The sequence below is a fragment of the Phyllostomus discolor genome, chromosome 8 (assembly GCF_004126475.2).
Source record: "Phyllostomus discolor isolate MPI-MPIP mPhyDis1 chromosome 8, mPhyDis1.pri.v3, whole genome shotgun sequence".
Taxonomy (NCBI): Eukaryota; Metazoa; Chordata; class Mammalia; order Chiroptera; family Phyllostomidae; genus Phyllostomus; species Phyllostomus discolor.
The window spans coordinates 546190-569728 of NC_040910.2; the positions used below are offsets into that span (position 1 = coordinate 546190).

A 23539-nucleotide genomic window follows, 5' to 3' on the forward strand; every position below is an offset into this window, starting at 1 on the left:
ACCAGGCCGTGCACCTCATTGTTGGTGTGAGTTTCCTTAGATGAAATGCCGGTTTGCAGCGGATTCAGACACTTGGGATAGAGTCTTGTGCGGGGCAGAGCGGCACACGCTGGTCCCAGGTTTCCACGTGATTAAAAGCGTACACACGCCGTGAGAAGTCGTCCTGAGTCGGCTACTTACCGGCTTTCTCTCTGAGACAAGGGGCGTCCTGCAGTTCGCTCCCCTTCTACCGCCCGTGTTTGTCTTCCTTTCCACGTGACCGTGACGTCTGAGCAATCTTGAGATGCCTCCGTGGAAGTCACTGTGCCCGTCTCTGTGTCAGCGTGTGGCGTTGTGTGTGTGTCCACAGTCTGTCACTGCGTGGTCGTGTGTGTGGATGTGCTGCGCGTGAGAACGTTAAGCCAGTTATTTCCTGCTCGTTCTCCTTTTCGGTTTGTCTGTTAGCCTCGCTTTGCTTTGTGTCCCGAGACCCCGTGGCTCTGCCCTCCCAGCCCATGTGATGTCCCTCCCACCACGACAGGAAAAGACACTGTGTCCTTGGGTCCTTGTTTACATTTGCCAATATCTTTTTTGGTTTCCGTTTTACTTTCAATGTCCTCCATTCCCATCAAAGACGATGAGACAGAGTCAACAGAAACGTCTGTCCTGAAAAGCCACCTGGTCACGGAGGCCCCGGCCCTGGCCAGCCCGGACTTGCTCTCGGAGGTCTCCGAGATGAAGCAGGACCTGATCAAGGTGACGGCGCTCCTGGCCACTGGCGCGGCCGGCAGGGCAGGTGCCCTCGGGGAGAAGGCACTGGCCGGGGCCGTGGAGGAGGAGCCGGGGGAGCCCTTTGAGATTGTGGGGAGAGTGAAGGAGGACTTGGAGAAGGTGAACGAGATCCTGAGGGGTGGGGCCTGCTCAGGGGGCAGCGGCCACGGGCCAGGGTCCCAGCCTGAGGGGCAGCTAGGGGACGAGGAGTGGGTGCTCCTCAGTGACGAGGAGGTAGCAGAGGCCAAGCAAAGGGCCCCCCTGGAGGTCCCCGAGGTCCCCTGCGTAGAAATCAGGCTAGAGAAGGAGGCCACAGCACAGGGACAGAGGGATGCCACGGGGCTGGTCACCTACCTCACAGAGGATCTGAACTCCTACCCGGCGGCTCCTGGAGGGGCCCCGCAGCCAACGCCCCCCACGGCTGGGGACAGACGCTCTGGAAGCAAAGCAAAGGACATTCCCCTGGATGAGACGCAGAGAAAGCAGACCCAGCAGCAGCCAGGCCTGGGCTTAAAGAAGCCAGTGCGGCGGAAATTAAAGGACAAGCAGAAGCAGAAAGAGGAGAGTTTACAAGCCAGTGCAGGGAAAAGTGAGCTTAAACAGGGTAGTTCCGAAGAGTCCTTAGAAGGAGACCCGGGCTTGGCCCCTGAGCCTCTGCCCAGGGCCAAGGCCACGTCCCCCGTGATCGAGGAGACCCCCATCGGGCCCATCAAGGACAAAGTGAAGGCCCTGCAGAAGAGAGTGGAAGATGAGCAGAAGGGTCGAAGCAAGTTGCCTGTCAGACTCAAAGGCAAGGAGGAAGTGCCCCGGAGGGCGGGGCCCCGGCCACAGCCAGCCATGTCCCCCCCTCAAAGGCCAGACCGGCGGGCACCCGTGTCCCCCTCCTCCAAAGCGGACAGACACTCGTCCCTCACCTCCTCAGCCAAGTCCGAGTGGCATCCTCCAGCGTCACCACCGAGTAAGACCGAGAGACACTCGCCCGTGTCTCCCTCAGCAAAAACCGAGAAGCACTCGCCCGGGTCCTCGTCGGGTAAAACCGAGAGACACTCGCCTGTGTCACCTTCAGGTAAAACAGACAAACGCCCACCGGTGTCACCATCAGGAAAGCTGGAGAAACATCCCCCCGTGTCACCCGGGAGGACAGACAAGCGCCTGCCCGTGTCACCGGCTGCGAGGACGGAAAAGCACCCCCCTGGGTCGGCCTCTGGGAAGACTGAGAAGCGCCTTTCGGTGGCACCTTCCGGGAAGACAGACAGAGCCGCGCCGGTGTCCCCCACCTCGAAGACGGAGCGCATCGAGGAGACCATGTCTGTCCGGGAGCTGATGAAGGCCTTTCAGTCAGGCCAGGACCCATCTAAGCACAAGGCTGGGCTGTTTGAGCACAAAACGGCCAAACCGAAGCAGCCCCAGGACAAAGGCAAAGTTCGGGCCGAAAAGGAGAAGGGGCCGCTACCAGCCCCGAGAGAGACGCTGAAAACGGAGAGTCAGACCATCCGACGGGGCCAGAGGTCCCCAGGAGTGGGGGCTGCAGAACCCAGGAGAGGGTCCCGTGGTGCCTTGGGGCTGAGAGAAGACACCACCAGAGGGAAGGTGACCCTCCCCACCAACAGGACGCTGCCCCCTGTGGGCCCGGGGCCCGGGGAGGAGCTGGACGAGAGGGGAGACAGGGACCTGCAGATCAGCCCCGACCGCAGAACCTCCACCGACTTTTCCGAGGTCATTAAGCTGGAGCTGGAAGACAACGACAGGTACCAGCAGTTCTGCCGCCAGGAGGAGTCCGAAGAGGTGCCGCTGGTACCGGAGCAGGTGCTCACCAGCCCCTTCCCCACGGCCTTCCCACCAGAGCCCGGCAGTGGGCAGCCACTCCCAGCCTTGACCTTCCGCCTGGATGGCAGCTGTGAAAATCTGGGGCAGGAAGGGGTGGCAGGGTCTCCCTGCGGCAGCCTGATGGAGGGGACCCCGCAGGTCAGCTCGGAAGAGAGCTACAAGCATGAGGGGTTGGCAGAGACCCCTGAGACAAGCCCAGAAAGCCTTTCCTATTCACCAAAGAAAAGTCAGGAGCAAATTGGGGAAACCAGTGAAAATGCCACCTTCAAAACAGACATTCATTCGGGCAGAGTGCATCCCTCCACCAAAGACTCTCCGGACGGTGCCGAAGAGCCAGGTGGGGCTGCTGCAGAGGGCGCAGAGCCTGGGGCCAGGTGTGTGAAGGAGGACACCCTGGACCCTTCCACAGAGACGGGCCCCAAACCGGAGGGCGAAAGCCCAGGCCACTGCACTGTGTCCTCAGCAAAGGAAGCACCCGCCGGGCTGACTGAGGACGTGCCCTGTGATGACAGTCCCCTTGCCCACAAGACACAGACAGACCCTGGAGCTCAGGAACCCACAAGCCCCAAGCCCTTGCCGACCGAGGCCCCTGTGAGGACTGCCCAGTCCCAGGCATCCCCCCGCAGTCCCCAGGGGCTGGACCTGCCACTCCCTCGCTCTGACCCCGAGGTCCTCAGTCCCGGGGCTGACGAGTCATTGGCAGTGAGCCACAGGGACTCCTTGGAGGCAAGCCCCGTGCTGGAGGACAACTCCTCCCACAAAACCCCGGACTCCCTGGAGCCCAGCCCCCTGAGGGAGTCCCCCTGCCGCGACTCCCTGGAGAGTAGCCCCGTGGAGCCCAAGGCGAAGGTTGGCACACTCCCGGGCCATGTCCCTCTCCCTGTGGCCAGTGCCAAGGCCGACTTCTTCACAGAAATGGCCTCTGTGAGGTCTCGGCTGCTGCGAGACCCCGATGGCAGCGCTGAGGATGATAGTCTGGAGCAGACGTCCCTGGTGGAGAGCTCCGGAAAGAGTCCCCTCTCCCCTGACACCCCCAGCTCTGAAGAAGTCAGCTACGAGGTCACGCCCAAGGCCTCTGATGCCAGCACCCCCAAACCAGCTGTGATTCACGAGTGTGCTGAGGAGGAGGACTCAGAAAATGGGGAGAAAAAGAGGTTCACCCCCGAAGAGGAGATGTTCAAAATGGTGACCAAAATCAAAACCTTTGACGAACTTGAACAAGAAGCCAAGCAGAAAAGGGACTGCCGGAAAGAAACGAAGCCTGAAGAGTCGTCTTCATCCTCTGACCTGGACGCTGACAGCTCAGCAGCCGCAGGTGAGCCACCGTGTGGGCCACGTGCACAGGATGGAAGTGACATCCCTGTCCTGGTGACCTCAGACAACAGAAAGGCTTCCTCCTCCTCAGAGAGTGAGCCTGAGCTGACGCAGCTGAGGACAGGAGCCGACCCGGGGCTGCTCCCAGAGCCGGTCATTCGGGTGCAGCCCCCATCCCCACTCCCGTCCAGCTTGGACTCAAACTCCAGTCCTGAGGAGGCACAGTTCCAGCCCATTGCTTCCAAACAGTACACTTTCAAGATGAATGAAGACACTCAGGAAGAGTCCAGTAAATCAGAAGAAAAAGAGTGTGAATCTCGTTTGCCCGAAGACGGTCATGCTGATTCCACTGGAGGCCCAGGTCTGCCGCACGATGATTTGAACAGAGATGCTGACCCACCAAACATCTGTGCCGGCCACGGGTGTGCAGCAGGAAGTCCTAGCCACTCGGCCCCACCTGTGTCCTCAGGTCGCTGTGGCCCCAGCAGGGAGGAGCTCATCATCCGTGAGGATCTGTCGTCTCCCCAGGGCCCCGGTGGGGACTTAAGAGGAGGAGAGCTAGGGGCTTCTCAAGAGGGATCACCACAAGCAGGTGGCTCCGGTGAGGGCTCTTCACCTTTGTCCTCTTTGCCTGATTGTCCAGCATCTGGAGACGTTGTCTCTGCATCTTCTCCAGCAAAAACGGAGGGTACAAAGACCAACCACACTTGCGAGAGCTTCCAGGACATTCCCACACTCGACTCCTCCCTGGCTGTTGAGACAGACAGACTGTCTGTGGCCGTTCCAGGCTGTGGCCCCTCTGAGGCCGAGGAAGCCTGCGATCTTCAGGTCATAAGCCCATATGAAAATGTGCCTCCCCAGTCCTTCTTCTCTGGTGAAGATAGCAAAACCCAAACAAATGCGGAGCACTCTGGTTTTCATGCTTCTGATGCATGCTCTGTGACTGTCACATCCTCTATGGACAACGTGCCAGCGGACCGTGCCTCTAGTGGGGCTATTTCAAGCAAAGACTCCAATTTTGGGGACCAGGGCCTGGAAAGTACCTCAGGGGACACACTGTCCGACTGTGCCCCTACACCCTCACAGCCCCGCCTGCCCCACTCCACTGCCGCTGCCAGTGAGCACATGAGCCAGGTTGTCATCACCACCTGTGACGCGGATCCCGACTCCTGGAGCGAAATCCGCGAGGATGACGAAGCCTTTGAGGCCCGAGTGAAGGAGGAGGAGCAGAAGGTGTTTGGTTTGATGGCAGACAGACAGTCACAGGGCACCACCCCAGACACCACTCCTGCCCGGACCCCCACCGAGGAGGGGACTCCGACCAGTGAGCAGAACCCGTTTCTCTTCCAGGAGGGCAAACTGTTTGAGATGACCCGAAGTGGGGCCATCGACATGACCAAAAGGCCCTACGCAGATGAGAGTTTCCACTTTTTCCAAATTGGCCAAGAATCCGGGGAGGCGGCCACTTCTGATGACGTGAGAGACGGGGATGCTGTGAATGAGCCTCCACAGCCGCTGACCCCGGCCCCAGCCCTCTCAGGATCCACCAGCACAGATGAGGCTGACTTGCTCCCTGATGTCCTGGGTGAGGAAGGAGAGGGACTTCCTGCCTCAGATGGTGACCTCTGTTCCCAGACAGGGACCCCAGCCTCCAAGGATGCATTGTCAGGGGAGGTGGCCATTTCTGCGGGCACCAAGGGCCTGCCCTCTGGGCAGGGTGGCAATGTGCCTGCTGCGTCCAGTGTGAAGCTGTTGGCTGGCCCCGCCTGCCCGGAACCTGCTGTCCAGGCTGCACTAGACTTCTCCACGGTCACCAGGTCTGTGTATGCAGATCGGGAGGACGATTCTCCTGACTCCTCCCCAGAGGAGCAAAAGTCAGTCATCGAGATCCCCACCGCAGCCACAGAGAGTGCGCCTTGTCCCGAAAGCAAGTCCAGGATCCCCGTCAGGACTTCAGCCCCAGCCCAGGGGGAGAGGGTGCAGCCCGAGGGCCTGCCCAGCCCAGATGAGGACAGGGCTGAGCCAGAGGCTAGGCCAAAGTCCAAAATACCCGTGAAAGCGCCCCTCCAAGGGGTTGGGCAGCAGCCCCTGCCCCAGGGCCCATCCCTGCCCAAGACAGTGGCCCCTCGGGGACAGGATGCGCCAGGCAGGGCAGCAGATGACAGGGGCAGATCTGAGTCTGGTACCAGTGCAGGGAGAGCCAGAAGCTATGCTGAGACAGAAGTAGGGGATGGGGAGGGGGCAGAGGAGCCTGAGCTGCAGTCAAAGGGCGAGGCCACGAGCCCCAGGCTGCTTGCCACCCATCTGCCAGCGCAGGGCAGGGGCCCCCACCGGGAGAGCAAGGAGCAGTTCTTGGACCTGTACAGGAACTCCCTCGAGTTCTTCGAGGAGATTAGCGATGAGGCAGCCAAGCTAGTGGACAGGCTGGCCCAGGCAGAGAGGGAGCAGGAGGCAGTTTCCGATGACGAGAGCAGTAGTGCCCTGGATGTGTCCGTGATCGAAAATCTGCCGCCTGCTGAGACCGAGCCCCCGGTCCCCGAGGACGTCTTTGACACGAGGCCCGTTTGGGATGAGTCCATTGAGACTCTGATTGAACGCATCCCCGATGAGAACGGCCATGACCGTGCTGAAGGTACTGCCGCCAGGGACACCCTGTGCACGCATGTCCTGAGCCCGCGTAGCGTGTCCTTTGTTTTATTTGGTGGTTTGTGTCTCCTTTTCTTTACGCTTTGCGTAGTGGCTCCTGTGTTTGTCAGCCCTTTGTGTTCTGTGCTCTCTCTGTTCCCTCCTGTCCGTGACAATAATCTCAAGATTGAGCAATGAGAATGCTTATGGAAATGCAATCCCACCAGGCTGTGGCCCTGGCCTCCCCACGCTACACTCGAGGCCGCACCTGCGGGGAGTTTTGTTGTTCTGCCTCCAGCTCGGCACTTCTGCTTCCACACAGGAGGATGTTGGGTTTTGCTTTATATTATGAGGATTCGATGCTTTTTCTTACTGTTGTGTCCTTGCCAATAATTCATACTTAACTTTGTAATCATTAGGAAGCCATGTGCTCAAGAAGATTTCACAGATCACGAAATCCCAATTTTGTGGATCTGTTTTTGATTCAGAAAGGTTGGATTTTGGATACCGTTGGTAAACACTTTAAGCAAACACAGATCAGGTAAAACGGGCTTTTCCCTGATGCGGTCGGTGAACAGGGAAGGCATCTCGAGGCCGTGCGGCAGACAACAAAACTCAGACTTTGCATGGTTGATGACGTTGGGGAGGGGCCATGGCTCTGAGTTTCAGCAAGGAAACCATGGGGCTTGGAGAAGCCACTCTGAGCTTCCAGTATCTCTCCAGTGAGGACTATTACTTTTAAATTTGCATTATGAGAAATGTCACGATGCCATGATCTAAAACTCTGCCCATCACTTAATGGGGGTTAAAAATAAATGGGAAATCACAGTTTGTGGGAACAATGTAAGAGCTTACTTATGAGAGAGCAGATACAAACTTGGCCCAAGCGACAAATGCGTGTTGTGATACAGTCTGCACTACGAACACAGACTTCACCTCCCTCCTGTGGGTCACCAGGGCCAGGGCTACTCTGAAAGCCCCAGGACTGGCCCACCTGGCCAGGGTCTCAGTGTCCTGTGACCTGTGAGTGGGAGGGGACCACTGCTGCCTATGGCAGCGAGGGTATCCTCACTGATGACGCCCCTTTGGCAGCCCGGCTGTGAGCCTCTGGCACCTGAGGAAGGGGGTGATGGCTGTTCACTGGTGGGCAGCATTCGCTCAGATAACCTGGCGAGATGGGTCCTCAGACGGCGGCCAGTTAGCCGTTTACATAGCGTGTGTAGCAACTAGTCTTGATTGCAGAGATGTGGAAGCACCGGGGTTTCATGGTTTCTGTTCCATCTACTTCCCATTCCATCTGGAAGTCAGGCACACACACAGTTTAACCCGATATAACATGCAGCTGCTCTCGTGAGAGCTGTGCTCTGGGCATCCGGACGCTTGACCACCCTGCCGTGGATGGTCAGCCCCGGGGCCTCTCCTGGTGCAGACAGTTTGGCTGTTCTGTTTCTGACCTTCTGCAGATCAGCAGGAGGAGCAGCGGCGGATGGAGGAGCGGCTGGCCTACATCGCCGATCACCTGGGCTTCAGCTGGACAGGTAACCTGAGTGGCACCCACTTTTCAACAAAACTGGCTTGGCCTCAATGACACAGTTGAATTGGCCCAGAGTCATTAACAATGACAGTAGCTTCTTTTCTCTTTCCTTGACGAAGACCATGTGTGGTAGTGAAGAGAATAATCCATGACAGAGTAGAAAGTCCAGATTCTCATGAACTTGCCCTGTGAACCAGGGCAGCTCATTTACTGTCTTGGGGGCTTGCGACAAGAGATTGAGCATGAACCAGCCCCACTGCCTGCTTTAGGAGCCATGGGTGACCAGCCTTTGGGGAGATGGCTCATTTTCAAAACCAGAGTGAGATGCCATGGTCATGATGTTTAATTTGAGATTTAACCAGGGCTCCTTATGTTCAGGGGTGCCTAGCCTTCTGGTGTCTCTGGGCCACACTGAAAGAAGAGTTGTCTTGGGCCATATATTAAGTACATTGTGACATGTAATTACAAAAAAAATCTCATAATGTTTTAAGTAACTTTATGATTTTGTCTTGGGCCACATTTACAGCCATCCTGGGCTGCATGTGGCCCGTGGGCCACAGGTTGGACACCCCTGTTTTAGGTTGTATATGTTAGGTATCTTTGTGAACAGTGCTGAAATTTGCTTTGGATAAATGTTGAAATACATAAGAATGAGATGCACTGATTATCTGAGAATCGGGACTGCTTAAGAGTAGAAATTATAATACATGTTAGCTTACTGACGAAAAGTGAATTCTAAAATAAATACAATTTACTTACAAATCAGATTTACCCTTTCACGTTACCTGGACTTAACATAGTAGAGCAAGCTGGATGGTCTCCAGCTCTGTTTTTTTCTTTTCTTTTCTTAGTCTGACTTCCTTTTCTATTCCTTGTGACTATTTGATTGAAACAAATGATATAAAATTAATATCCATCCCCTTTGGTTTCTTAAAGATTTGGTGATGAGCAGGAGTCCACACACCCTTAGCAAAGATAATCAATAATGTGGGAAATGACTGAAGGCAAAGATAATCAATAATGTGGGAAATGACTGAATGATCTGTTACAAACAGATCAGATTTAGTTAGCCAAGGAACTCAGGGGAAGGAAGAACAGCGTGCCATCCCCGGCTGACTTGTTAAATAGGTGACATTCAAAATGACTTTGTTTCTCAAATGTCCACATATGTGTGTGTGTGTGTACTGACTGGGATATCCACGCACTTAGTAAAGAATAAGACACTGCTGCCACACTCAGTGGTTGGGACACGAAAGGTAAGTCTTTCACTGCATCTAGCCCTCTGGCCTTGAAGGACCTGCTCATGTGTTCAGAAAAAATGCGCAGTGCCTGCTCCTGTCTTTTATTAAAAAAAAATAAAGACAAGTTTTACTTGGTATTTCTCATAACTACTCTGTCATCACAGCCATAGCTGCCTCATTCTCTCAAATGTCTGGCTAATTCTGTCGTAATTTTACCAATGGTTGTGGCCGACAGAAAGTCAGTGTGTCCCAGTCTGGGCAGCAATGTCCATATACTGTGGCATTTCTGTGGGTGTGTCTACAGGGCACACACCTTAGGTGGGATTGCTGGTTGAGGGCATGTACGTTGTTAATTCTGAACGATACTTGCAACTCACCCTGCAGAGAGGATGCCTCATTCCACACACATGCCCCACAGTGCGCAAGCATCCACGTAGCCTGTCCGTGTGGCCTGTAAGGGAAAACTGTTGGCTTCCTCTGCAGGTCAGTTCTTCCCAAACCTTTATTCACAGCACAGCAACTCCAAGCAGGGAATCTATTCAACCATCCTAATGAGGCCGCACCTGGTGTTTTACACCCCAGGACCTGGGAGCAGGACTCATGGTGGTTAAAATGCTGCTTTGTGGTGATTCACAGAAAGCAATGGGCTCTTCCTCCTGCTTTAGTGATTTGTTTTCCATTGTGTCAGTGAGGAGGAGAAGCCAGTACTAATGGTCTTCTCTGAATTTTGGAATTGAACAGGACCGAGTTATACATATTTTATCATCATAGCCTCACACCCAGTATTTCTATTAGGAGAGCGACCAGTTCTACATGCAGCTTTAAGGAAGAATCTGTGCCTAGTGGTAGAAGTACAAGGGTACAGGAGAGTCGCAGCAAATGTACAGAAGATGGGGACCTGGTCGCTCAGCCATGCAGAGAGCCGACCTTCCCAGGACCGCGGCAGGTGTGGGACCGAGGTCTGAAGTCCACGGCTCACAGGCTCGGACCTTCTCTTCCAGAGTTAGCACGAGAGCTGGACTTCACTGAGGAGCAGATCCATCAGATCCGAATAGAGAACCCCAACTCCCTGCAGGACCAGAGCCATGCGCTGCTGAAGTACTGGCTGGAGCGGGACGGGAAGCTTGCCACTGGTAGGTGGTGCCGCTGGGTTGTGTCCAGTGTACACTTTCCTGCCTGCTGGTCAGGTCCCAGGACAGGTGCCACCAGGCCAAGGACCGCGGCAGGCCCGCAGGGACACAGGCCAGTGTCACCTGTGGGAGGGGGTAGCAGCCCTGGCTGCCAGCAGACATGGTGTCAAAGTCCTGGATTTTCTAAATGTTGACAGTGGACAGAGCTGCTCCAGGTGTCCTGTGTCACTGCTGGTGACCGCCTTCTGCTCTCTTTCCTGAGCTGCTCGACAACCGGGCTGGGCAGGCCGGCGAGGGTGGTGCCCTAACAGCGCCGTGTGTGTGTGGGGGGGGGGGGGGGGGCCTCCGACCCCAACCTCCGCGGCCCCAGAGGCCGCCTCACTCACTCACTCACTCACTCACTCAGCCTGTGGCCCACCTGCGCCCCCGCCCCCTGCCTGCAGCCGCGGGACTTTGCCTGAAGAAACGGGGGCACCAGTTAGACTTAACCTCAGAGCGTGGGCAAATGCTTCTTCACGCACGGGTACCCCACCGTGCGTGGGCCTTGCTCATGCTCAAGACGCCTCTGTGTTCCATCTGGAATTCAGGCTCCACGCGGTCCTGCGTGTCACCTGGCGGGTGATGTCTGTGCCCGGCTGGTGCAGGCTTCTTCTCACCCCTTTCCCTGGTTTTGTGCCCGTACTTGGGCACCGCCGGCTCCCTGGGCGCAGGCCAGAATTTTGTAAGGCGGCTAAATGAAAGAAGGGCACCCCTCGCACGCAAAAACCGCCTTTGCGCTCTCGTCCCAGATACCAGCCTCATCGGCTGCCTCACCAAGATCAACCGGATGGACATCGTGCACCTCATGGAGGCCAGCGCCGAGCCGCTCCTGGAGCGCGGCAGCCTCGGCTACGCGGAGATGGAGCCGCCCTCCGCGCCGGACCACAGCGAAGGTCGGGCTGCGCGTGTGCGCGCGCCTTGGCGGGCCGGGCTCGCGCATGCGTGCACACGACCGACCTGGGCGCCCGGCGCCGGGCTGCCTCCCCTCCCCCACCCCCCGGCGCGGACGGCGCCTGCGGTGACCCGTTCCCTCAGGTGCCCGAGACGGCCCGGCCGGCCGCTCTGAGGGGCCCAGGCGCTGCCGGAGGGGGCGCCGCCCCCTTCCCGTCAGGCAGACGCCCCTGCCCGGGGCTCTCCCGCGCTCTGCCGCCGCCGCCGTGGGGTGGGATTCAGCACGGCTTCTGGGGGGAGAGGACCCTCCGCCCACCCCTTCCCCTCAGCTCGCGTGTCCCGCCCCTCAGGCGCCGCACCTGTGCCCACGAGCCCGCTTCCGCGTGGGCTCGCGGCCGCCCCGCCTCCTGCGTCTGAGCTGCAGCCACCGGGCCGGGCCCTGTGACCCATCCCCACCCACGCGCGTCCTCCCGTCTGCTCCTCTCCCACGCGGGGCCACACCTTCTCTCCTCCCCCGAGGCGCCAGCGTTTCTCCTTCTGCATTCGGAGCTGAGGGCCGGGCTGCCCGCTGCTCGGAAAGGATGGGAATGATCCCAGTCCGATGTTCGCATTCGGTCCCGGCACGTGGGGCCCTCGGCCCCCCTCAGACTGCGGTCTCTTGTCAGGGGAGACCCTCACTCCTGAGGCGCCCCCCTGCCGTCCCCTCGCGCTCTCCGGGGGGTCTGCTCACTGCACAGGCACCTGCTGTGACCCCACAACCCCCCCCCCCCGCCCCCCGCCGCCCAAGGGCCCTGCGTGACCGGCCTGTCGAAGGCGAGCATGGTCCTGCTCAGCTTTGTGACCACGGGCCCATCCCGGGACACAAAGGTGGCCCCGCGTGGGCGCCCAGCGAACGCCCGTGCACCGAGGGTGAGAGTCAGGGACACCCTGATGGGCGCTGTCCTCTGCAGGCTTCTCCGCCCTCCCAGAGGAGCTGCCCGCCCTGCACGCCGCATCCAGGGAGAGCGGGTCCTGCAGCCACCCTCCCATCGTCTCGGACGAAGACCTCTCCGTCGGCTACTCCACCTTTCAGGACTGCACCCCTAAAACGGACGGGGACAGCCCAGCCTCCAGACCTGCCCCCCCTCAGCAGGAGCAAGTGCCCCAGGGCCTGTTGGGGACGGTGCCCGCGGAGCCAGCTCCAGAGCAGGAGTACTTGTGAGTTTCCACAAGAACAGGGAGGTGGCTGGCAGGGGCTGGATGTGCTCCAGCCGTCCTTGGCAGTGCTTTTCCGACGGCCCCACAAATGCCAGGGCCGCAGGAAAACACAGTGTGTGAGAGGCACAGCGGTGGCCTCGGGGTGGACACAGACCTACTTGAGCCTGCTTCCAGGTCTGTGGCCGGGTCCCAGAGCCTGTCCCCAAGCCCCTGAGTCTGTCTCCACATCTACAAGTTATGACCCTTCTATGATCCTTCTATTATGATCCACCTGTTCAGGGCCAGGGTTGAAGGTCAAGAGCAGGCTCGGAAAGGCATGGTTTAAACCAGGATTTCATGACCCCAGGAGCCTCCCTGTACGGTGGCTGCCCCTCTCACCCCTGTGAGCTGCACAAGCCCAGTGGTGGTGGGTCACAGGGTGAGCAGAGGCGCAGGAGCCATTGCATTCCCGCACAGGCGGGAGGCTCACGATGGCACAAATGCAGCCCAACCCTCAGACGAAGAGAAACGTGCAGAGCCCAGGTCCACATCACTGCTGCAAAGGACAGAGAGTTGTTCAAAGGACAGATTGTCCAGAAAGACAAAACAGGTCTGAGAAGGGCAGGCTCGTCCCTGGACCTGGAATCCGAGAGCAGCGTCCAGAGCCACCCTGCAGTGTCCTCCGTCGTTCAGTGAGCTTTGCTGGGGCCACTGGGGCTTGAGACCAGTGGGGACTCCGGTAATGGGGTAATGAATGGTCTCTTCTCCCACGGAGCCACCCTGGCCCTGCAGACTTCAGGGCACAGTACAAAGAAGAGCTGAGAGAAGACAGGAGCGAGGAGGGCGGGGAACCGCAGACCAGCAGGCAGAGAGGGCCCCGGACAGGGACAGGAGTGGCAGTCCATGTTTGGAAGGAGCAGGAAAAGCAAAGAATTTTCTCACTAGAAAGTGCGATTAGGAAGATTACACTGGAGTGAGCCCAGACTGTGTCAGTGCGGAAAGTGTCGGTGCCAGAAGGTCTTTCTGTTGTGTGACACAGTTTTCCAGAAGCGAGACTCTCCACGTTCATAGTCGCAATGTGCGGTTTACATGCTGCTTTTTACAAGTTTTGCCAAATTTTGATTCTTGCTTCAAAAGCCTTGTTACCTACAGGTCTCTGTTGTGTAGACCTACTTGATTCATCAGTAGCTCCTCAAGTTATCGAAGACCAGATGAAGTAATAGTGTATATGTTCTGTGGAGATTAGGGGGTCAGTGCGCATTAGGGAGCCTTTGACCTTCGGAAGACCCCTCCCCAGATGTGCTGCCCCAGGGAGCTGTAACTCGACACTGTACCTCACCTGAGGGGGGCGGTATTCAAATTTCATTTCTTGGCCAAAGTTACAAAACTTTTCTGACTTTGTGACTTTGAAGGGCGACCACACTCCCCTTTGAGGCCTGGGCTGCCGTGGGGGAGGGGTGTGTCCGCTCGCTCTGACTGGCCTTTCTGTTTCAGTGTGACGACCCCAGGGACAGAAGGGTCAGACACTGAAAAGGCTGCGTCTGCACCTGGCTCTCCCAGTGGGACCCCCGAGGAGGACAGGCTCACCCTGCGGACCCCATCCCCTGCCCCTGGGGAGCAGGCGGACTCGCCCATCGTACAGGAGCCTGAGGAGCCCCCGGGCCTCAGGCAGGGTGCTTCTCCCCGAAAAACCAGCCTTGTGATAGTGGAGTCTGGGGATGACCGGCCACCCACCTTCGAGAGTCTTGATGAGAACTCAGCTTTCCAGAAGGTAAAAGGTCCTTTCTGCATCTCCTGCCCACACGTAACAGCCACAGACTGCCTTGCAGGGGTCATTTCTCTGGGGCTTATCTTGTCACCAGAGAACCACGAGGTTGCCAGGTTAATGAATTTGGGCCATGGGAACCCCACAGTCCTTTTCAAAATGTGGGACCCGGTGAATCCAGAAAAAATGATACATGATTCCAACTTGCCTGTAGGGCTGCATTTTGTTACTGGAAATCCTTTGGCTAGGAAACATTAACACTGAGGTCATAGTTAGAGACCTCAGTTAGACCTGCCGTGATGGGTAGGGGACAAACTGGCACTGAGGTGTGAGTTCCAGGGATGACTTTGGAAAGAGACCCTCCTCCTGAACCTACTGCTGCTCCCAGACATTGGCAGCGTGGGACACAGCCCTACGTCCCTGCTTGTTGACCAGGGGTCAGCTGTGCACAAGGGAGGAGCCCACCGTGGCAGATCCACGGAGACTGTTGACTCTCAGGAAGGGATGTATGTGGTTCGTCCCTCACCACCGCCTGGGGGCGTGATGCCCTTGGAATCCTGAACTTGGGGAAGAGTCTCTGTTGTCGGGAAACCCCACTGATTCCTACCTGCAGACGTGTGGGTCTGCTTGAATTCAGCTTAATTTACTACGCATTAAATTAGGTGTTCCTTTTCCTTTTAGGGTTCAAAATATTCCACACGTCAAAGAGTTTTAAAGCATTAACGTCCATCTTAGCAGGAAAGAACAAGTTAGATAAAAGAATCAGAACATTCAGGGAGAAAGGCATACCAGCCCACCTCCAGGCCGCAGGCCCCCACGTGCTGGCTCGGAGTCAGCGACCTCCCCTTCCCCCCGCAGTGGCCTCGCCGCCGCGGCCAAGCTGGTCAGGCAGGTGAGAGCACTGCTCTCCAGCTGCTCCCCGATGTCAAGGAACCATCCCTCGGGTGGGTTTTGTGTTTTGTGGTTTTTATGCCTTTGCACAGATCGCTTGTCTCGCTGGAACCGGCTTAAATCAATCCCAGGAAAATGTTTCATAGGTGCCGTCTGGCGCTAAAGGCTGCCAGGCTCAGCCCAGGAGCCCACGTGCTGGCTGACATGCAGACTTGGAGCCGGGACCTAGGCGACCCCTGTATCTGGTCTGCGCTCTGCAGGGCTCTGCCGCGTCACCCTCAGCCCTGCCCTGTGCTTTCAGGCCCTTTCCTGTCCCCTGACCTCCACTCCAGACTTTGACTCTGCCCTCTCACGACCCCGACCTGGGGGTCAGATGTCAGCTGGGTTCCCTGCTGACCCTGTTTCCAGGCGGCAGGTTCCTGAGCATATTTAACATATAACTTGGTCCAGATTTTACATGTTTTTCTTTAGCAAAAAAAAAAAAAAAAAAAAGGAAAGAAACATAAGTGTTACTTTAAAATAGGTTGAGAAAATGTTGGTGTTTTCTTCCATTTTGAATAACATTCTTCGAGGAAAGAGTGGCTTGATACGTGGCTGGCGAGACGTTGTAACCTGAGGCGATGTTCTGGCTCTGTCCCTGGCCGTGCCCCTCCCTGCCCACAGTGAGCGGGACATCCTGGGGCACCGCCAGCCAGGGAGGCTGCAAGCAGCCCAGGCCTGTGGGAGTGGCTGCCACCAGCTGCAGACACTACCACGCCTGTGGGTCGGTCACTCCAAGCTGAAGCCTGAGAGTCCGAGGGGCTGCGTCCCAGCTGGGCTGCTTGTCGGGAGCTTACGTCCCAGGAGCAGGGTGGACAAGCTGCTGCTCTGTCCAGTGGGGGCCCGGACTCTCGGATGCCAGGGTTGCTTTCCATTCATTGAACCAAGAGCTCCAACCCCAGGGTCGTCTGAGCCTCGTGGCAGTGGCCTGCGCCCTGCGGGCTCATCCCCAGGGCTGAGCAAACCAAACCTCCAGGGGTACACGTGAGTTCCAGCAGAGCCCACCGCAGAGGTGTCACCGGGTGATGACCTCCTCTCTGCCTGCTTGCAGGAGCTCACGGCCGAGCTGGGTGAACTGGAGGTCAGCTCCGACGACGAAGCGACAGTCACCACCAGGGTCATCCGCCGGCGTGTGATTATTCAGGTACCAGCTGCTCAGAGGATGCATGTTGGGACCTTGTCCCCCAGCCCTGGTGGCCGGCCCAGGGCAGTGGGGCCACATGCTGCCGTGTGGCCCCGGGAAGCAGCCGTGTGACCGTCCTGAGCGGTGGTGCTGAGGACACGGCGCTGTGGCTGCTCCTGGTGGGGATGCTCCAACATCTGTTGTCCACGCCCCTCTCCCAGGTGCCACCCGGCCTGTGTGTCTGTGTGGCTCGGCCCCCTGAGCTCAGGGTCATCTGCCCTCCTTTCTGGAAGCCCCCTGTGCCAGGCCTGTCCCCATGTCCCCGCCCTGCCTCCGTTAACCACCTCACACATGCGTGCTCTCGCCAGGACAGGGGGGCCCTCAGTCGGTGCCCCCAGCCAACAGGACCTGTCTCTGTGCAGGGTGATGACATGCCTGAAGTGCCCCCAGAAACTGTCACAGAGCAGGAGTATGTGGACGAGAACGGGCACACGGTGGTGAGGAAGGTAATGTCCCTGCGTCCCCCCAGGCACCACCCCGCCTGTCGGTCCTCACGCCCAGGCCTGTCGCTCCAAGATGAGAAACCTGAGTGCCGCCGTGTCTTCTAGGTCACCAGGAAGGTCATCAGGCGGTACGTGTCCCCCGATGGCATAGAGAGGGAGGAGGTCACCGTGCAGGGACGGCCCCAGGAACCCATCAGTGTCGAGGACGGGGACGGCTTCTCCAAAGTCATAAAGCGCGTGGTGCTGAGGAGCGACACCGAGCAGTCAGAGGTGAGGCTGTGCGGCCGAGGGGCCGCCGTGGAGCCTGATGTGGACATGAGATGTGGACGTGGGAGGCGGATGTGTGACGTGGACGTGAGATGCAGAGTGTGATGGAGTGTGGCGTGGACGGTCGACGTGGGACCTGGACGAGGCAGATGGTCCTGGGGGCCTCTGTCCCCCTCACGTGGCTCCTAGCGACGCATCTGTCTGTCTCCATGGGGCGCTGGAATTTTAGAACAGCCATTAGGGTCGTCCGTAGCCTGATACCCGCCATCTCGGTCCTTCTCATCCGCTCCCTGTTCCGCTCACAGGCAAGCACAGCAGACACCCAGCAAAGGCGGGAGGCCCGGACTCCCGTGTGCTGACAGGCGGAGGGGCAGGGAAGGCCCATGTGTGCAGAGGGGCCCCCACGGGCCAACGGGGTGCTTCGCAGCCCGGGAGGGCGCTCGGCAGCGTGTGTGGCTCTGCGCACCCTCCTCTCTGGCGACCCTGTGCCTTCTCGCCGCGCCACTCACGCCCTCGCGGTTTTGTTACGACGACACATAGGCGGGTCTCCGGAAGTAGGCCTCGTGGTGTCTCCCACTCGGAGACCTCCGTCTGCAGGGTGGTTTTCCCTTCACGACGCAGCACAGCTGGGCCCTGCCCGGGGAGGCGGGGGAGCCGTGCGCAGGGTCCTGCCCACGAGGCTCATCTCACAGAACTTCCGGCAGGTTTCTCAGTGGCTCCTCAAGTGTCCGACTCCCATGCACTGGCTGTCAGGCCGGCATTCCTGGTGGATTATTGGGCTTTTCCCTAACTGCTTCTTTTCCAAACTTCTGGATGGCTAGTGTGCAGCATTATGGCCTTCGAGGGCTTGCCTTGTCGTCAAAAAAACGCGTCGCTGCCGCCCCATCACTCAGGAGCTGCGCCGTGTCCCCCCACTTAGGTGACTCTGGCTGAGCCCAGCGCCCCGGGCGAGTCCTCGAGGTTCCAGGCCGAGCCCGTGGACGGCCGGCGCGTCAGCAAAGTCGTCAAAACGACGGTGGTGCACGGGGAGAGGATGGAGAAGCACCTGGGGGACCCCCGCTTCGCTTCCGACCTCCCCTCCGCCAAAGCCGACTTCGAAGAGGTACGGGAGCCGCGGCGCCGTGTCCGTGCCCCGTGTGTGTGTGTGAGAGGAGAGGGTGTGTTCTGGCTACCTCGCTCGTGCGTGTTCTGGGGGGGTGGTGCCTGGTCTACAGCCCATGCGGCGAGGGGCTGCCCCCTCGATCTCGGGGGCTCCTCAGAGTCACCGTCACAGCTTTCAAAAATCCGGATGAGGAACCCGCCCCAGCTGAGGCAGCGCCCCGTCTCGGGACCCCAGCGTGAGCCTGGACGTGGGGTGCACCCGAGTCCGAGGGAAGGAGCGGGGGGGCGGGGTGCAGGTCCAGTGATGGGCGTTAAAAATTCATTCATCTCCTACTCTCAAATAGAAGAAGCATGTATAATTCACTCCTGATTTCCAGTAATTAGGAGATTGGTCCCTAGTGGTAGATACACAAACCCTTACAAGGATTCTAAAATCCAAAATTCTGGAAACCAGAGCCAGGTTTGGAAGTTGGTAGCAAGCCAATCGGCTGCAGAACTTACGTGCTCCAAGGAGGAGCCTGTCTGGCCCCGGAGGGGACAGTCCTGCGCTGAAGGGTGGACAGCGTGCGCCTCCTGTGACTTTTCCAAAGTCCGAAGGAAACCACGTGACTTCCAGAGCTCAGCTGGCCGTGCGCGAGTGTCCACAAGGTGCTTCTTGCTGTTGAAGCGTCCTGAAGTTAAACGCCACCGTGTGACCTCTTCCACACCCGCAGCACGCGCTGAGCTTGTGTCCGAATAGGTGGGGATCGGAAGCGTGACTTACGGAAGCACCTCTAGCCCTTCACACTCTGACCGCCAGTGACCTCGGCGATCAGAAGGCGGCTGATCTGAGCTGTTTTTCTTGCTCTGCGTCTGGTTGTTCCGTTTGCCATTGGTCTGTGCTGTGGAAACCGGGTGGGGGGAGGAAGTTAAAGCCGCTGGCACAGTGCCGGTTGGCAGCCTTTGCCAAGTGATATGGCAAACCCCCCCAGACGTGGGGAAAACCTCAGGGCTCTGCGTCCTGACCGGCCCCCAGCGTGGGTTTGACTTACTGTCTTAGCCGCACCTGTCCCCACTGGCCACCTCGGGCCACGGTGTGTGACGGTTTCCTCGTTTCTTCCCTCCCTCTCAGGCGTTGAGTTATGCAGGTAGCCACGCACAAGTCCACCTCCCCAGCTTAGTAGAGAGTGAAATCCTGAGAGAGGATGGATCGGTGGTTAAAAGGTTTGGGCTGCTGGCATGGAGTGCCGCTCTGCTGACTAACATCCTTCCAAAGTGTCCAACTTTGAGAAAATAAACATGGGGCCGCATGCACCCTGGGGCCCGTATCAGGGAGCAGACCCTGCTGTCCTCTTGAGGATTTAAAAGTGGCCCTCAGGGCCTGAGGGCAGTGGGTGCCTGCCCCCATGGTCACCTGGTCCCGCCGAGGCCAGCCCATGGGGGTCCACTGTGCCGGCAGGTTGGAGGGTGTGGGAAGAGGCCTGGCCCGTCGCTCACGGTGGACCTGCGGCTGCCGCCTGCGGCTCCGGGTCACGAGCTGGTCTGTGTCCTGCATGTGCGGGTGACCCCAAGTGTGCCTGGCGGTTGGTCCGGGGTGTGTCTGACCAGCAGTGTGCAGCCTGCGTCTGTGCCCGGGGACGGCCCCTCTGGGCGGGCCGTCTGAGCCCTCTCGGGGGGCTGGCGTGTGTCCTGGCTCCCATGGCCCCTAGGGGGCCCCGACACCCAGTGTTGCATCCTGGTGGAACCCACAGACACGTGCGGCCCACGCCACAAGGTCTCCCCGTTGGCACGGATTTCTGAGGCCACGCCCCCGAAATTCTCCACTGCAGCTGGCGCTCAGCCAGGGAGGGAGGCCGCCTGTGAGGCCCGCTTGTGGGCACGTCGCTGCACCCCACCCCCAGCTCCCCGTCCCAGGGGCGAGTCTGGGCCCCCGAGGGGACGTGTGCGTTTGCAGCACACGTGTCACACGTGCGGCAAAACCCGGGCAGGGCCGTGACAGACTGTCACCCCCCGCACCGGTGCCATCCAGGCGGAGTGTCAGATGTGTGCCTTTAGGAGGAAAAAAAAAACTATGGGTGCTAAACAGTTAGAAAGTCGTGAACTGATTTCAACCATCGGAACCCAGGGTGGGCCTCGGTATCAAGAGGAGCAAGTTGAAGGCGCGTTCACCGAAGGGAAGGCGGGTGTCAGAGGCGCGGGAGAGGGAGGAAGGAGGGAGAGGCCAGCGAGGCCTGCCCTCCGACCCCATTAAAGCTCCAGGAGAACCGAGCAGACGCAGCGGGGTGTCGGGGAGGGGCCGAGAGAATAGCCCGCGGGCAGACGTCCAGTGCTGGACACTGGGAATCCGTCTGGACTGCGCTGGGTGAGGCCTGCCAGCTGGTCCTCAGCACAGTCCCCCGTGAGGCGGGGAGGACAGGGTCACCCCCTTGGGCTCTGGGACCCCGAGCGTGTCCCTGCCCACCTTTCCTGCGGTAGTTTTACTGGAGCATTTGCTTAAATCCCCTGAGATTCAGCGTCCTCGTTTGTTCTAATCACGGTGCCCAGCACACAAAACACTCTCCGTGCATGGTGTGGAGTGAAGCCTTGGACTTACACGTGGGCCGACCCGAGTGTGAACTAACCACAGGGCCCCCGTTTCCACGGAGGGGGGCAGACGGTGGTGGGACCAGCCAGGGCAGCACGTCCTGGCCCCTCCGCAGTGTGGCCCAAAGCGAAGGAGCTTTAAGTGAACCGACAAGGGCGTTTCTCGGCCTGTTGGGAGGTGTGCATGCGGCTGCCATTTCAGGCCTAACCCGGTCTCGCCCGCCCCACAGGACGACGCTCAGTAAGGCCAGCACGCGGAAGAGGGCGGTGGTGAAGGACCAGCAGGGGGCGCACGTGCACCTGGAGCAGCTGGAGGATGTGCCCGAGGCCCTGGAGCGGGACGCCTTCCAGCACGACCTGCAGCAGCTGCTGCGGCATTTCTGCAAGGACGGCCCCGAGCAGGAGGCCAAGTGAGGGCCCCGGAGCTCGTGTCGGAAACCCCGTTGCCCCCTCCGTGCACAGCACCCCCTTTCGTCAGCGGAGCAGCCTGCCTGGCCCCGGGACCCTGATGCCCCGACTCCAGCACACACCCCACACTTGGTTAGCTTGTCCCGCCCCTTTAACTGTACGCGAATCTGTGACCAAAGATAGCATCCTCCCCCTGGGTGCTGTGTCCCGATGTCCTGGCGTCCGGGCGGCCTGGGCACTGGCCGCCCCCCACCCCTCGCCTCGGCTCAGGCTCTGCGCGGAGCCGTGGATCAGGGCAACTCCCTGTGCACTCTCCCCAGGACGACCAGGCGCCCCTCGGAGGGACGTCTGAGCACGGTGGGCCCAGCAGCGCTCCGACGGACCCGTGTCGGGTGGCAGTCACACTGGGCACCACGGAACCGAGGCCCCCAGAGATGGCCGGGCGTGGTTCCTTCAGGTATTGCTAACACAATCCAGCGATGGCGCCTTCCGCTGCGGAAGAGGCCCATCAGACCTACCAGACCTTGCAACTCCGGCGTAGCCACGGCCGTGGCCGGGGTGGGGACCCCGAGGAACTGCCCCGGTGGAGCTCGGACTCCGGCAGGCAGGGCAGTGGAGAGGCGCCAGGGGCTGGCAGCTGCGACCCGTGGCCCTGTGGCACCGCAGGTCTCTCCGGTCCTGGACACGCTGGCAGGCGCTTCACCGAGCTGTGACTACCGCAGTGCTCCGGACTCCGGCGCTGCTCATGCGAACCACGCTGTCTTACGGTGGCCCTTGCGCCCGGCCACGGCGCTGTAGGTACTTACTTCCCTGGAAGCAGGCTCCGCCCGCGGCACGGGAGGCGAAGCGCCGTGGCCACGTGGGAGCGCGCCTCCTCCTCCCTCCAGGTTTCCGTCCCCGCGAGCGCCTGCATGTCGCACTTGGAAACCCGGCCCCGTCGGAGCCCCGCTCTCAGCGCCCGGGCGGAGTTCCTTCTCACCCAGGACACGGCTCACCCTGCGGTGGGGTCTGGTTTCTCTCTGGCAGACAAGATGGAGAAGTCCTTAAAAATTTGGGTTTGGTTAAAAGTTTTGGTTTATTTATTTGAACCCTGAGGTGCATTTGTGCACTTCCTGTGTGTTTATTTCAAAGCAGGGCCTCCCGTCACCTGAGTGGTCCCCACGCCCCAGTCTGCATTCTTCTAGTGGTTGGAGCTGCGCAACATTTTAATCACATTTACTCACAAATATATTCCTGTAAACAGTGTATGTTTTGGACACTTATTTGTTAAAGAAAAGTATATTCAATGGAGATGAAATTTAAAAACAAACACCAGAGTCTGTCCTCCCGGATGGAGCATTTCCCGATTCCAGCCGGTCTTTTCCTGCAAAAACGAGTCCTTGCTCCCAATGTCACAAACCACGCGACACACAGTGCCACTCGGTCACTTCAGGGAGTGTGGCAGGAGGGAGTGTCCCGGGGGGGCACCCCCACACAGCACCTCCCACCCCTCGTGGCTGTTGGATTGGAAATCCGTCATCGTCCTTTGCAGCCAAAGCGAGAGGCCGGTGGCGAGGCCCTGGACACACGGTGGCCTCTCGTGAGCCCTTCCCTGGGCCCCAGAAAGCGTTTCTGTTGTGTGATTTGCAGTGCGGATGACGTCTGTGTAACAACGGTTATTCACCTCCTTTTGGTTTTGATTTTTGCTGTGTAATCAGAAAACTTGACTACTGTGAGAAGAAGTGAATTTTCAGTTGAATCAGCATCTTGTTTCCATGGTGATAACACTAACTGAATATATCTGTGAGGGCATGTACTAGTTAACGGGAAAAATACAACACTAACAACACATAGCTGCAACGTGTACAACGGCTGATTTAAGTAAATAAAATGTACAAGTGTTCACGCGGCCTCCGTGCTTTGTCCTCCTTCACCACTGACCCCCGGGTTCAGGGGACGAGGCGGAACCGATGGAGGAGACCAGAGAAGTGGGAGCCACGGGAAAGAAATCACTTTTTCCGCTGCCGTTTTTAATTCGTGACTGAATGTGCTGTTTGCCCCCAACTGTTGAGCCCTGGGACTTTGGTCCCTGCCTTCCGAGAACATTTATGGTGGTGGTTATGCAGAAGGAGAAGAGCAGAGATTTCATTCCGGGGTCTCTGGTGGGAAGTGGGAGCTGAGGGTGTTGGGGGCTGCGGGCACAGAGCCTCCTGGGCAGGGCCTGCCCGGCTCTGTCCCAAGACCACAGCTCTCAGACACCTGCGTGTGCTTCCCAGTTGAGTTTTCCACGCTCACATCTCCTCCTAAAATATCTGTAAACTTAACGCATTAGAAACCATGGGTTATGGCAAAGCAGGGGTCACAAGAAAATGCT

General features: G+C 58.7%; 1 protein-coding gene across 50 annotated transcripts in view; it reads left to right on the forward strand.

Annotated features, from left to right (window-relative positions):
- ANK2 (ankyrin 2) overlaps window positions 1-23070 on the forward strand; it is a 253938-nt gene extending 230868 nt beyond the window's left edge. For 24 of the 50 annotated variants that reach the window (XM_036031757.1, XM_036031753.1, XM_036031759.1 and 21 more), the window contains 11 exons: window positions 7980-8054; window positions 10293-10424; window positions 11210-11353; window positions 12302-12548; window positions 14022-14298; window positions 16274-16366; window positions 16768-16851; window positions 16954-17118; window positions 18035-18217; window positions 19328-19419; window positions 21009-23070. In XM_036031757.1, coding sequence (XP_035887650.1) covers window positions 7980-8054; window positions 10293-10424; window positions 11210-11353; window positions 12302-12548; window positions 14022-14298; window positions 16274-16366; window positions 16768-16851; window positions 16954-17118; window positions 18035-18217; window positions 19328-19419; window positions 21009-21192 — 1676 coding nt within the window. In that variant the 3' untranslated portion in view covers window positions 21193-23070. Of the gene's footprint in view, window positions 1-613; window positions 6524-7979; window positions 8055-10292; window positions 10425-11209; window positions 11354-12301; window positions 12549-14021; window positions 14299-16273; window positions 16367-16767; window positions 16852-16953; window positions 17119-18034; window positions 18218-19327; window positions 19420-21008 lie in introns of all 50 variants that reach the window. The other 26 variants (XM_036031726.1, XM_036031722.1, XM_036031733.1 and 23 more) reach the window with 3 other exon arrangements.
- The last annotated feature ends 469 nt before the right edge of the window (window positions 23071-23539 follow it).